General features: G+C 40.1%; 1 protein-coding gene across 1 annotated transcript; it reads right to left on the minus strand.

Annotated features, from left to right (window-relative positions):
• Positions 1 to 200: 200 nt before the first annotated feature.
• Positions 201 to 14,632, minus strand: LOC146320915 (E3 ubiquitin-protein ligase DTX3L). The gene is made up of 4 exons (XM_084729358.1): positions 14,508 to 14,632; positions 10,642 to 11,634; positions 3,620 to 3,837; positions 201 to 564 (listed from the first exon to the last, which is right to left on the minus strand). The coding sequence occupies exons 1-4, from the start codon at positions 14,511 to 14,513 to the stop codon at positions 495 to 497; spliced, it is 1,287 nt and encodes a 428-aa protein (XP_084585484.1). The 5' UTR covers positions 14,514 to 14,632; the 3' UTR covers positions 201 to 494.
• Positions 14,633 to 14,850: the final 218 nt, after the last annotated feature.

Here is a 14,850-nt window from a genome sequence, read left to right on the forward strand (position 1 = left end):
TTAGGCTAAATAATTTAAGCATACTTTTATATTGAGGTAATCCATGTTACTTTAATATTGTGATTAGATTACAGAATACATGTTTTAAATTTTAATTAAATTAATTAATGGGTAATTAGTAACTATCAGAATATATTTAACAACATTAATCAGACCAAGAAAAACCGACTTGTTCATTTTCAAATATCTCTCCACATTTAATGATTTCAAACAAGATCATATAAAACATAAGTAAAACAAAATAAATCAAATAATTAGAATTAAAAATAAAATAAATACAGTTGAACCTATGATTGACTAATATGAGTTGGTCTCTATTTCTCAAACATTAAATTACATTAAAATAACATTAATGATGATGATGATTGTAGTCCTCTGTCCCATAATCCCTCACATCCACTTTGTGTATTTTGGAATGTCAAACATTTGTGCCCAACTTTTTGAGATATATCATCTTAGCTCTACAGTTATACCTCAACAAACCTTCAAGTAACTCATTTAATTCCTTTGACTTTCAGTTCATCTTGTACCCGGCTCAGATAATCAGGATCTGGGTATCCATAACTGCAAAAACAAGCACAGACACTCAGTTACATTTTCAGAAACAATGAAAATCTACTGTTAGTGTGTGTTAACCTGGTAGTGTGCCTCCTGTATATCAGACTTGTGTACTGATGATTACATTTTGCTCACATAAATAACTTTCTTTTGCCATGATAACATACACTTGTGGTCAAAAGTTTACATTCACTTGTAAAGAGTATGTGTATCACGTCAGTTTTGAGTCTCCAATCGTTCCTATAACTTTTAAAGCTGCAGTATGTAGAAAGCCTGAAAATAGTTGATTTTTGAGTCTCATCTGAGTTAGGTTTGGTTTTCTGTGTTCTGAGCTCCTCCCACTGGACAAGCAGCACACCCTTCATGAGCGCAGGCAACAGTTTACTGAGGCTATCGTGAGAAAGCACAGACCAACAGACATCAACTGTGTGTAATAAAACAGACACCTGACAGTAAAAAACACCAACAGAGGAGAGAAACTACATTTAAAAACATAAAGATTCAGTGTGAAGAGCTGAACACTTTAAAAATGTCTTTTTCTCTCTGCTCTCCTGCACACATGAGCTCAGTATCACAACACTCACTTGTTGGAGGGACAGAAAGGAGGTTCACCACCGTTGGGCCGTGATCAGCACAATGTGACCACAGTCTGCTTGGAGACGAGTCAGACTCGCAGGTTCATCTCGGGCACAGCTCGCCATGATATAAGCGGTCATGAAAGTGTAACTCAGCAGCAACACGGTTTCACTTGTGGACAAAAATGTCAGTACAAAAGAATAACAGTGTGGTCAGCTCCTCCATGGTGCTGCTGCACACAGGTTTACAAGCAAGCATGGAGGTAAATCCACTTTTTAATCCCTAAAGTTTACAAAACAAACTCTGAGCTCTCCTCTGGCTCTATGATTTCTTCGTTATTGCTGCAGAAGGTTGAAGCAGGAGTGAAGATAAATCCTCTTTTTAATCCCAAAAGTTTGAAACATACACTCTGAGCTCATGTCCTGCCAGTAAAGTAGCTGTCATCATAGCAACTCCGGTGTTTTTCCTCCAGAAATGCCAGTCTGCTGCAGACCCTCCTCTGAAGAGCTCTCCGGCTCTGAGCAGCTGTCTGTTGGTTCTGTGTCTCAGCTCTGCCTGGTCCTCTCGGCACTCAGCAAAGCTCCACGATACACATGAATGAAAACTGAAGGTGAACTTAAAAGTAACCGAGTGAGCTGACAAAGTCCTGGGTTAAGCATGTTGCTCATTAGGCTCTTTTCTCTTTATCATAATGCCATTTTATAGCAACTTTTCCTGCAGTAGTTTCTATCATTGATTCAGGGTCTCACTAAAGGAACACGCACACACAGCTGCACTAGTAGGAGTCGTCCCCCAGGTCCTAAAAGACCAGTGATTGGTTTAAGTCTACCGTCACGGGGCAGATTCTCTAAATGCTGAAAACAGAGCCATAGAGGAGGAGCAGAAGTCTAGTTCTCTCTCAGAACACCTGATATAGAATATGTTGAAAGGTTTTTATGAAATTATTTCTCAATTACACCAAAAAATGTCACCTACTAGAGCTTTAATTTTCTATGATAGAATGACTGAAGCGTGTCTTTATCACAAAAAACAATCATGCATTTTGCTTCTTTCATAGATTTATTACAGGTCTTCTGGAAATATGACAGAATCTACTGGGTCAAAAATACTCATACAGCAGCTTGAATTGTCAGTTTTGGTAATGTAAAAAGTTGTGTTGATCAAATTTTCTTAGTTCCATGGCCTCTTACCTTCTTGTGAATGATTATGATCGACTGCAGATGATTTCTCTGAGCCTACTTAAATAGCCCATTTGATTCACTCATTAGACTCAAACGCTATGATGAGAAAGTCCAAGGAGCTCAGCAGAAATCTGAAAAAGTAGAAGGGAATAACTGACTTGAACAAGTCAGGAAAGCCTTCTGAACCCATTTCAAAGCAGCTACAGATCCCAAAATCAACTGTGCAAACAACTGTTTGTAAGTACAGAGTGCATGGTACAGCTGTGTCACTGCCATGATCAGGAAGAAACCCAAGATATCACCTGCTGCTGACAGACAGTTGGTCAGGATGGTCAGGAGTCAACCAAGAATCACCAAAAAGCAGGTCTGCAGTGAATTAGAAGGTACTGGAACACAGGTGTCAGTGTGCACAGTCAGGTGTGCTTTACATTGCCGGGCTGAGCAAGAAGGAAGTCTTTGGTCCAGACGCAGCACCTTAAGGCTCAACTGAAGTTTTCTGCTGATCACATGGACAGAGAAAAGGCCTTCTGGAGGAAACTTCTGTGGTCAGATAAAACAAACATTGAGCTATTTGTCCAAAAAGACCAGAAATAGTTAATACCCTTAGCCCTAAGAACACAAAACCTAGACAATGACCCCAAACACACATCAAAAGTGGTAATAGGTTTTAGACTGCCCTTCCCAAAGTCCTGACTTAAACGCCATGTAGAGCCTGTGGACTGTGCTGAAGAAACAAGTCCATGTCAGAAAGCCAACAAATTTAGTTGAAATTCTAAAGAGGAGTGGTCAAAGATTTATCCAGAAGCTTGTGGATGGCTACTAAAAGAGCACTGAGGTGAAAATTGATTTTATAATATTTCCAGAAGACCTGTAATAAATTTATTAAAGAACCAAATTGCATGATTGGTTTTTTTTTTGTGACAAAGACACGTGTTTCAATCATTCCATCACAGAAAATTAAGAGTTACAGGAATCATTGGACACTCAGGACTGCCATGATATTCATGCTCTTTACAAGTGTATGGAAACTTTTGACCACAACTGTAGGTGTAAAAAAGGAATAAATACACACCAATTCATTGTTAGCAAAGGAAGTTTTTGTGTCGCAGTAGGTTATGAACACATCAAACACACAGTTAAACATCCTGCTCCATTAGGGGAATAAAGGAAAATGTCACACATGAATACAATCACCACTCTGGTCTAAAATGTGGAAATGATGACATGAGAGGCACAAACTGGGGTAAATGCAGGTAAATTAATGGGTAATTAATGTACATCAATAAAATGTAGTGTTGCCTTACTGAGTTGGTCCTCCATGTATTGAGGTTTTGTGGTGAATATCATTCCATGTAACTGTGTTGTTCCTGCCGCTGGTGGTGGAGCGACCCACAGTGAAGATGAGTCTCTGATTAAAGGCTATCCTCAGCAATTTCAGGATCCTCTGGCCCTCTGAGGAGTTTGGGAGGTAGGCTGTACGGGACACACCATCATATGGCTGACCGGGGTTAGGATGCTCCTCCTGCACACACAGGAGAGGGTGAGGGTGGGTAAAGTGGCATCTATTTTTTCATAATTTTACACCTTCCTAACATTGTACGGGGATACGGGGAATTATGGCTGCATTTGTGTAACTGGCTCAACTCCACTAGGGCTGCAACAAACAACTGATGTAGTCAACAAAAATCAATGACAAAATTAGTTGCCAACAAATTTAATTTTCGACAATTCAATTGTGCTTTTAATGCAGTGGAGCTGAACTAAACAATGTTTTTCTGGAGCTAATGGAAGTATCAAGTGAGCCATCTTCCCGTTCCTTCCCAACTCTGCAGAGACGTGCACTTGCACAGTTGTGACCAAGAAGCAACAGGTAAACAAACCAGAGCAAAATGAATCACTGAAGCATTTCACCCTCAGTGTGGCAAAGAAAAGGATTACTAGCAAGATTTGTGAGGCGGACCTTGCTTATCGTGGGAGCACATCTGTAATGCACGAACATTTGAAGAGGAGGCACATTGGACATGTGGATGACAACTCTGTCTGTACCTTCATGCAAGATTCCAGAATCACGAAAAAAAAAAAATGGCTTGATTGTCAGTGTTTCCCACATATTCATGCATTTCTGGCGACTCAACACAATTAAAATATGGGCTGCTATGAATTGCTGTTCTTGCGCTCCTCTCTGTGAGTCGCGTCTGGAAGGGAACCTTTGGTTTGCTAAAAGTCCAGCAATCTTTTGCGGGTCTGGGGTTGCCTTCCAGACAAAACCCTACAACCTGTATTGTTTTGGGCAACTCACAGATTAACTGTTTAAATAATTGTTGACTAATCAACTATCCAAACAGTTGTTAGTTGCAGCCCTAAACTCAACTGTACACCACTGTACAGTAGTACTCCATCATCGTAGGCAGAGCTGATGGTCATAGCAATGCTATTCTCACAGTGAGGAAACAGCAAACACTCAGGAACTCTGCCTTGAGAAGCTGCAGCTTTTATTCACTGACAAACTGAAACCTAAACTGTACATTTACTGCCATACTGACAGCTTCACTGCTCACTTTTTCCTTTGCTCAGCATGCATTCACCATCACTCTCTGACACCATAGATAGATATGCAATGTAAGGGGAAGAGAGAGTGGGCAGATGACACCCAGCAAAGGGCTGCAGGCAGGGGTCAAACCCATGGCCACTGCAGAGGATGCACAGCCTCAGTACATGGGGCACAAGCTTTACCAACTTTATTTTTGTCCTTTTTTGACCTTATTAAACTGCGCCTCTCAAACAAATAAAGTGTTTCAAATGATGATTGTTCATAATTGTTTTTCAGTTCGGTAGCTATTTAGAACAGATCATCATGATAATCTTAAAGTCTATTTATGAACTATGTAGTGCCGAACAGTGGAGTTAGACCATTAAACTGTGGTTCACAGTTTCTGTGTTCAAGATTGTTTGGATGGTCCTGAAACATGGCTTGGTGACACAACAGAGTCATAGTCCCCTAATATAACTAGGGATGTCCCGATCCGATATTGATATCGGATATCGGTCCGATATCAGCCAAGGATTTTATCGGACTGCATCTAAAATCTCTGATATAAGCACTCCGATAAGCAGTCCATTTTCCGCTCCAGCACTTCTATCCATAGGTGACTCTGGTTGCTCACTATTGTTCTCTGTTTGAGTAACATCACTTGATCAAGCCTTTTCTAACATTCCACACTACAAAATAAGTAATAAAAGTATGTATGATTCGTGCTGATATCGTATCAGATCGATGTTGGTATCGGCCAATATGCAAGGCTGCAATATCGGTATCATATCGGAAGTGAAAAAGTTGTATCGAGACATCCCTAAATATAACCCTCACAAATCGACTCACAACTGAAAATACGGCCAGTCAGTGACTCTCAGTCCAAATCAGCAGGCAGTTCCTGCTCACTTCAGTTCCAACAACCCGACATTACCATCCTATTGTTAAATACCATCCTGTTGCTGACTGATTCTCCAGTGAGTTCTCCAATGAGTTGACAGGTCATCGTCCTCTGGCTCTAGTGGATCAAACATGTCGGGACATGTCCAATAAAACAGCTAGATGGTGCGTCCATGTTTCAGTGGAGAGGATGTGCTTTTTTGAGACCTATTTTTTAGGGATGTTCCTGGTGACTAATTTCCCTGTTGTTTAAATGCAAATTTTAATTTAGATTAGTCAACTAGTCTAACAATAAGAAAACACTCAGAAAGCAGTTAAAATTGATCGCAATTTAATTTATTTATTACTGTCTGAAAAAATACTGTATGTATTAAGAGCTATTTGAAACTTTAAATCACAGTCTACGACCACCAAATCATATTTTAAATGGTGGTGAAATATGTGGCACAAACATTGCACATTATCCTAAAAAACAGGACAACAACACTTCACCTTTTAAGACTGAAAAGGATCACAGTGTTTACAGGCAAACAACACTGTTTAACCAGAGCTGACATTAGCTGCCAGCCTGACACACAGTGTGGCTAACTTTAGCAACATAGACATATATACGCAGACGCCGCATTGAGTGCTGAATCATACATCAACGTTGCCGCCATATTGGATGTGGCAAGAGCGAACAGAGAAGATGCCTCATTCATTCATGCAGAGTGGCAACACACGGAAATAGCTGTGCAAGACCATTCTTTTCCAAGGTTTTTAGCTCACACACACACACACACACACACACACACACTGCAGTTGTATAGTTGTATAGATATATGTATGTATATATGTTAGGGCTGCAACGGATCAAACACCTCACGGTTTGGATCATATCATGGTTTTGAGTGACGGATTGGATCATTTTTCGGATCAGCAAAAAAGAAAAAAGTGGTGGGATTAGGGTTAAATTATTTTAAAAATGCACTTGTCTTTGATCTTTGTCTCTCTGTAATTATCACCATAGTTATGTAATATAATAATAATGATAATAGTAATGATAATGGTAATAATATTGAAAACTTTAAACTTATACAGTGCTGTACTATGTATATACTATACATATATTAGATCATTATACACTGTACAGTATAATACACAAGTACGCTCTGTAGTCTGGCTCAATGTCCCGCCTACGGCACAGCACATCTGATTGGTTAGAAGTCATGAGTAATCAATCAGCAGACGCACTGTGTCACAGACGGGGCGAGACAGAGCTGCACCGGTGAGCAGAGAGGAGCTGTGTAGAAGTTAAGACAGCTGATATCACCAAAGTTTCAATGAACATCACAGTTTTATGATCTGTTTCTTTGGTGATAGCATAGTTACATTAGTGAAAAAAGTTATGGTCTGGATTTCACTCAAGGTGATGTGACGGCTTTTAAATCAGTTGCTCTTCACAGAGATGAGCTGCACACAGCAGCATCTGTCCTGTCTTTTCACTGCAACTCTGCATTGAGATTTCAGGTATTATCAGTGGTGGACAGTAGTGAGGTACATTTACTTGAATACTGTACTTAAGTACATTTTTTGAGTATCTGTACTTTACTTGAGTATTTGTTTTTTTTTGGAAACTTATTACTTTCACTCCACTGCATTTCAAAGACAAATATTGTACTTTTGACTCCACTACATTTCTAGGAAGGTTGTTGTTACTTTTCGACTGAGCTTTGAAGTCAGCTGTTGGTGTTTTTCTTTTCTAAAATGCAGTTGGTCACATGCTGTGTTCCTCACAAAAGAAAACCAATCACAGTAGCTCCTCTGGATTGATGTAAAAGTGGAAATACATCATCCAGGCGCACTGTAACAAGAACAAGCAAGTTGTCCCTCTGTCATTCAAACAAAAAGCAGTAATGGTGACGGCAGGAGAAAGACAAAATGAAATCTCAAGATGTTATTATAATTATTAATTGTTCCAGGTAGCTTTTAAAGTTGGATTGTTTTTATCGGGGTGAAAAATACCACATAATTCATGTATATATACTGCCTCTGAAGACAGAAAGAAGTCTCAGTTATTTAACAGACTTGGAGAACTCCTTACAGTTGGCTTCAAGCTAATTTTCATGATGTGATTTTAATAAAGTTACATCAGAAATTGACAATAACTGTCACTTTCTACGCTGAAGTTTTTATAGGTGTTTCTATAGACTTTGTGTAGCAGAGTGGTTCTACAAGCATCAATGCATCATTAGATGGTTTCAGAGAGTTACAAGCTTCTGTAAATGCATCATGAAAAGAATACAGCATGTATTGATAGTAGAAAATGTACTTTGTAATTTGTACTTTTGAATATTTAAATATTTTTAAAAAAATGTACTTTTGAATACTTAAGTAGTTTTAAAAGCAAGAACTCTAATACTTTCACTTGAGTAAAATTTTGACTGAGCAACTTTCACTTGTAGTTGAGTAATATTTGACCAGGAGTATCTATACTTTGACTCAAGTACTGGGGTTGAGTACTTTGTCCACCACTGGGTATTATTACTTACACAAAAGTAACAGTGACAGTAAAACTATGATGCTCACATGTGGTCCATGGATCACATGAGTGCCGAACTGTAGAGAACGATCCGTACGGAACACGGTTCAACTGCGATCCGTTGCACCCCTAATATATGTTCATCAACTGCTTGCAGGTTAGTGTTTGCATCTGTGCTGAATGTGGTCACATGTTGCTCCAGTCGAGCGGTTATTCTGTCAGTCTACATTCAACTGTCTTTCGATTTCTATATCAAAACACTGCCAAACCGAGTTGTCATCTGTCCAACTTTGCTGATTACAACATCTAGGGTTGGGTGGCCCATTGGGGCATACGTGCTGGATGAGAGGGGCTGTCATCTGATGGGGCTGCAGCCCTGTCTAGTGGCAGGCAGCTGCATAACCCCTTGGAGGGAACAATTTATAGGCATTGTACATGAATAAAATGTTGCTGAACAGTTTAGCTGACTAGTATTTCTGGTACTGACTAGTGAGGGTGGCAACATTTACTTGTGTAGTCGACTAATTGCGCACATCCCTTCTAATTTTACAGTAGTTCACAAAAGTGAGTACACCCCTCACATTTTTACATTTTAATTATATCTTTTCATGGGACAACACTGAAGAAATGACACTTTGATACAATGTAAAGTAGTCAGGGTACAGCTTGTATAACAGTGTAAATTTACTGTCCCCTCAACGCACAGCCATTAATGTGTAAACTGCTGGCAACAAAAGTGAGTACACCCCTAGGTAAAAATGTCCAAATTGGGCCCCATTAGCCATTTTCCCTCCCCAGTGTCATGTGACTCATTAGTGTTACAAGGTCTTAGGTGTGAATGGGGAGCAGGTGTGTTAAATTTAGTGTTATCGCTCTCACTCTCTCTCATACTGGTCACCGGAAGTTCAACATGGCACCTCATGGCAAAGAACTCTCTGAGGATCTGAAAAAAAGAATTGTTGCTCTGCATAAAGATGGCCTAGGCTTTAAGAAGATTGCCAACACCCTGAAACTGAGCTGCAGCACGGTGACCAAGACCATACAACAGTTTAACAGGACAGGTTCCACTCAGAACAGGCCTCACCATGGTCAATGAAAGAAGTTGAGTGCACGTTTTCAGCGTCATATCCAGAGGTTGTCTTTGGAAAATAGACATATGAGTGCTGCCAGCATTGCAGCAGAGGTTGAAGGGGTGGGGGGTCAGCCTGTCAGTGTTCAGACCATACGCCACACACTGCATCATATTGGTCTGCATGGCTGTCATCCCAGAAGGAAGCCTGAAGATGATGCACATGAAAGCATCAACAGTTTGCTAAAGACAAGCAGACTAAGGACATGGATTACTGGAACCATGTCCTGTGGTGTGATGAGACCAAGATAAACTTATTTGGTTCAGATGGTGTCAAGTGTGTGTGGCGGCAACCAGGTGAGGGTTAGACAAGTGTAAGACAAGTGTGTCTTGCCTATGGTCAAGCATGGTGGTGGGAGTGTCATGGTCTGGGGCTGCATGAGTGCTGCTGGCACTGGGGAGCTACAGTTCATTGATGGAACCATGAATGCCAACATGTACTGTGACATACTGAAGCAGAGCATGATCACCTCCCTTCAGAAACTGGGCCGCAGGGCAGTATTCCAACATGATAACGACCCCAAACACACCTCCAAGACAACCACTGCCTTGCTAAAGAAGGTGAGGGTAAAGGTGATGGACTGGCCAAGCATGTCTCCAGACTTAAACCCTATTGCTTCTTAATCTTAATCTTATTGAGCATCTGTGGGGCATCCTCAAACGGAAGGTGGAGGAGCGCAAGGTCTCTAACATCCACCAGCCCCGTGATGTCATCATGGAGGAGTGGAAGAGGATTCCAGTAACAACCTCTGAAGCTCTGGTGAACTCCACACCCAAGAGGGTTAGGCAGTGCTGGAAAATAATGGTGGCCACACAAAATATTGACACTTTGGGCCCTATTTAGACATTTTCACGTAGGGGTGTACTCACTTTTGTTGCCAGCGGTTTAGACATTAATGGCTGTGTGTTGAGTTATTTTGAGGGGACAACTGCACATTGTATCAAAGTGTCATTTCTTCAGTGTTGTCCCATGCAAAGATATAATTAAATATTTGCAGAAATGTGAGGGGTGTACTCACTTTTGTGAGATACTGTACATACTTGTGACAAACTCAGAATACATGTTTATTATTGCTTTATACAGACTTAGCTTATAGACAGGAGTGTGTGAGTGTCAACATGAGCAAAACTGGAAACTAAGTCAAAGCCTAATACAGGGAGGTTCACAGACACTCTGTCTTGCTCTTCGACGCATCAGCTGGTAAGTGTGTTGTGTGTGTGTTGTGTGTGTCGTGTGTGCTCTTACCTTTTGGATGCCACTTGGAATGTAATAGTGGATGATTATTGTTCCATATTTCTCATAACCAGGCAGGGATGAAGAGCTTTTGGTGATGTTCATTTTGCCTCCCTCAGGTTGTGTCCCTGTCAAAATGCCATACAACTGTCCACATGTTGGACAGACAGGCTTGTATTCAAAGGCTTTTTCCAGACAGTCTCTGCAGAATGAGTGTTTGCACGTTAGAGTCTTCTTCTTTGCTGTTATGATCGGTTCCATACAGATTGGACATGGTTCATCTTCAGGATCTTTGCTGTGTGGAGGTAATGGAACCATAGCTCTGCCGATGGGAGCAACTGCTGGAACTTTTCTCGCGGGACTCCTGCTCAAGCTTTGTGTATTTTGTAAAAGGAACTCTTTCAATTTAGCAACATGCATGAATGGCCCGGTGACAGTCACTTCATGTTTTCTGAGGCTGGGTTTAAACAGCAAGATTGGAAACAACCTCTGCAGGTCTATGTGCTCATGTGGATCCACAGGGACAGACGTGACCTGCAGGTCAGAGGCCATCCTCTGGTAGAATGTGATGAATCTCTGTCTGACAAAGTCACCGTGAACGGGCTCCACAGAGACACCACTTGGTCTGAAGGTCACCTGGACTGTGCTACCTGCTTTATTGTGCACTGTTCTGAGGTCAGGCCATGTCTCAATGACATAAGAGTTCCCTCTGATTCTGTCCAGCTGGTTTTCACACTTCTGCTCCATGTAATCCATGACAGCAGCAGACACCTCCACAGACCTGGATCGAACTAAAGCCTGTCCATCACGTGAGGCAGGACTGGAGTTAATGTGACGCTTCACATCTAACAGTTTGACTGAAAGTTTCTCTATTTCCTCAAAGGTTCCTCTCACCTTGTAGCTGGAACCATTTCTCTCGGCACTGTATGACTGAAGAAACTTCATTAATCTTCCAGGGTCTTTGAAGTCAGCTTCATCAATGATGACAGTCAAATTTGTGATAAACTGCAAACAGACAGACAGTAGAGTTAGCTATTAGCTACACAACTACAACTATATACTATATGATATGTAGTTCACCCATTCTTGAGAACTGGGACAGATTCTGTCCCACCAAAAAATTGAATTATATGAAATATATGTAATTTATCAAATGTTTCCAGACAAGAATTCACAACTTTGAAGAAAGACTTCAAAAACTAAAACTAGCAATACCTGCTGATAACAAAGGTGCACAAATCTGTTTTAATATCGATTTTATGGAATGTAATGAATATATGTAATGAAAATGATGGCCCCTTAAAGTTGTGTCCCAGATTTCCATCAACTCTGTCAGATTTTTTACAAAAACATCATTTAATCAGGCATAAAAAGGGTTAGCTTTACCCAACGGACCCCTGTATAAAAAGGCAGGAATACTGCTCAAGCACTGGTAAACTTTCTATTTTTTGACAAATTAATTCAATAATATTGTTATTGGATTAGAAACGTTAACAAATAAAATGGCTGCTCACTACAATTATGCTGTGAAATGAAAAAATGTGACATTTTGTGTGTTTGGGAATGACTGGTCTAAAATGTCTGAGCTGGACATTAAAAGAGAGAAAGCAAAATGAAGAGACGTGCAATAAAAATCATACAAACCTGTGTATCAGACAGGGCTACATGACATGGTTAACATAACACAATAATTTTGACAGATGTTGCAATATGATTAGCAATTAGTGTGAATGATAAGTTTTGCATTACATTTTTTATTTTCTCTGGAAAAACATGTCTTAAATCTGGAGAAGCAGATTTGTAGGTCAGAGCATCTGTGCAGCACTACAGTACAACATTATAACTCTGTTTGACACGTATTTAAACTCGATCTAAAAATTGTAGGTCCTGTGATTTGGACATTGCACTTGGCCAATATATAAATTAGCGCTGCACATTTAATCACAATATTATGTAAATCGCACTATGACCAAGTGCAATATCCAAATTGTAGAACCCTGTAAAACAGACATGTTTAATGTCTGTTTTTTTATGTTTAATGAAGCAGCATTATAATGAAGCACTGTAATACTGCAGAGATGCTCTGGCCCACAAATCTTGTTCTCCAAGTGCTGTTTGGTACAGACTTTAACAAATGTCACATCATCATGATTTTAATAGTTAGTTAATGAAATGCAAAAATCATCACTCCCACTAATATTATCACATATTGCAATCACAATGTCAGTCAAAATAATCACAATATGAATTTTTACCATATTGTGTACCCCTTATTTCAATTAACTGTGCAGCCTGAGTATCAGTGTTGTGAAAGTGTTTGCACCAACAGCCACTCTTTTATTCACATTTACCAGAGGGTTTTTGTTTTGTCCACCTGACATACTCTGATTATGATAACAATTATTCAGATAATGTAGCTGGACATTCACTGCTGCTGCGGCATAAAATCTTTTGCTTTGTCTGTGAAAGCACTTTGTAAACTAAAAGTGGTGTGAGGACCCTATTGGATTCTTAAGATTCTTCCTGAACACATCTACATGACAGTATTCAGTCATAGTTGTAGCGCCGCCTGCTGGCAACAGGAAATGACATGTTTTAGACTTTGATGTGCTCCTCAAAACAGGCTGACCATATCAAACTCAAATGTGGTCAGAAAAGCCTTAAAATGTTGATAATGCTGTTTTCCACATTTTCTCAAATTGCGTTGCCCCGATGGCATGTCAAACTTCAACAAAACACAGAAAGTTCCTACAACCTCTGTGTATGTTAATAGCAGAGTTTTGGCATGAAGACATCTACATGCCAATCAGACACTTAAGTCATAGTTGCCGCACATCTCAACTAGGACAGAGGTGTGAGGGCCTGTCCAATGCTGCTTGCCCTAACCCTAACCCAACAATGAAAATTCAGTCATTATCTGCTAACCCTCATGTTGTCTGAGGGTCAGGTTAATTTTGTTAGCCTGCTGGAGTTTCACAGGAAAACAGTGTTGCAGAATCTCCCAAACAATGGAAGTGAATGGTGACCAGTTTTCAAAGATTAAAACAACAGAATAAATACTGCTCATCTGTTCTGATCAAAGTCCGTCCTGACATGCCATCTGCACACCATCACACCACACGCACCCACTTCAGATGGTGTGCACATGTACTTGAACTGAAACATGGTTTAATAACATTTCTTTAGTCACTTTGACATGTTGGGGCTTTAGGAGGGTGAGTAGATAATGACTGAAATTTCATTTCTGGGTGAACTATCCCTATAATTACTATTCTTATTCTTATTCTTATTATTATGTAAACAAAATTGACTAGTAATATAAATACCATTACAGAAAAATTAGGAGACAATTTAGGAAAACGGGTATTCCAGTCTTTGTAACTATAAACTCTATATATTCTGTCCCAAACAAATGTAACAATATTACAGGTGAAGAAAATTCGATTATAATAATATAGTTATGATAAAACGTGCAAATATTACTGTCCACATTTCATCTCTAATTCACTGCATCTCTCGTAAATCCACACACACACACACACACACACACACACACACACACACACACACACACACACACCAAGTTTTGCCACCCAACCCGGAAGTCTTCTTCAGCAGTTTTGTGGCGCACTAACTTCTCTCGGTGTAAAATCAAACACTGTAGTCTGCTTTACACATCAAATACACATCAAATACACATCAAATATAAAGCAAATATAAAACACATCGCAACATGTCCTGCTTCCTCTTCAGCCGAACAACAACACTACGTGTAACTCGGAGGTCAAACCTAGAAACCTACAATCTACTCCTGCTGTCATATCTCACATCGGTTCACGTCTTGAGGTGAGTTTTAAATGTAAATCTATAGGACGTACCTCCATCCTGCGGAGCTCTGTACAGCTGTAGCTCCAACACTTTGTTGTTTGTCTGAACACAGTGCAGTCAGTCTGTCTGTCTGCTCTCCGCTTTCTGTTTCATTTTCAGCTTCATGCTGTCTTCAGTGTTCATCGTGTGTCCTTTGTCGGCCCCTGGCGGTGACCCGTTAAATAACATACACCATCATAAACACGAGTGAGGGCGAGTGCGTCCATGAGGAGTCGAGTTGTTGTCTGTTTGGTGAACAAAAGTAGGGTAACACCGAGAGGGAAACTTTTTTGGGATTCTTTATTTTCAGCGATGCAGTGAAAAAAATGCTTGGCTTTTGCCCCTCAGATTCTG

Source organism: Lutjanus erythropterus, chromosome 10, assembly GCF_056507025.1.
Source record: "Lutjanus erythropterus isolate fLutEry1 chromosome 10, fLutEry1.hap2, whole genome shotgun sequence".
Taxonomy (NCBI): Eukaryota; Metazoa; Chordata; class Actinopteri; order Lutjaniformes; family Lutjanidae; genus Lutjanus; species Lutjanus erythropterus.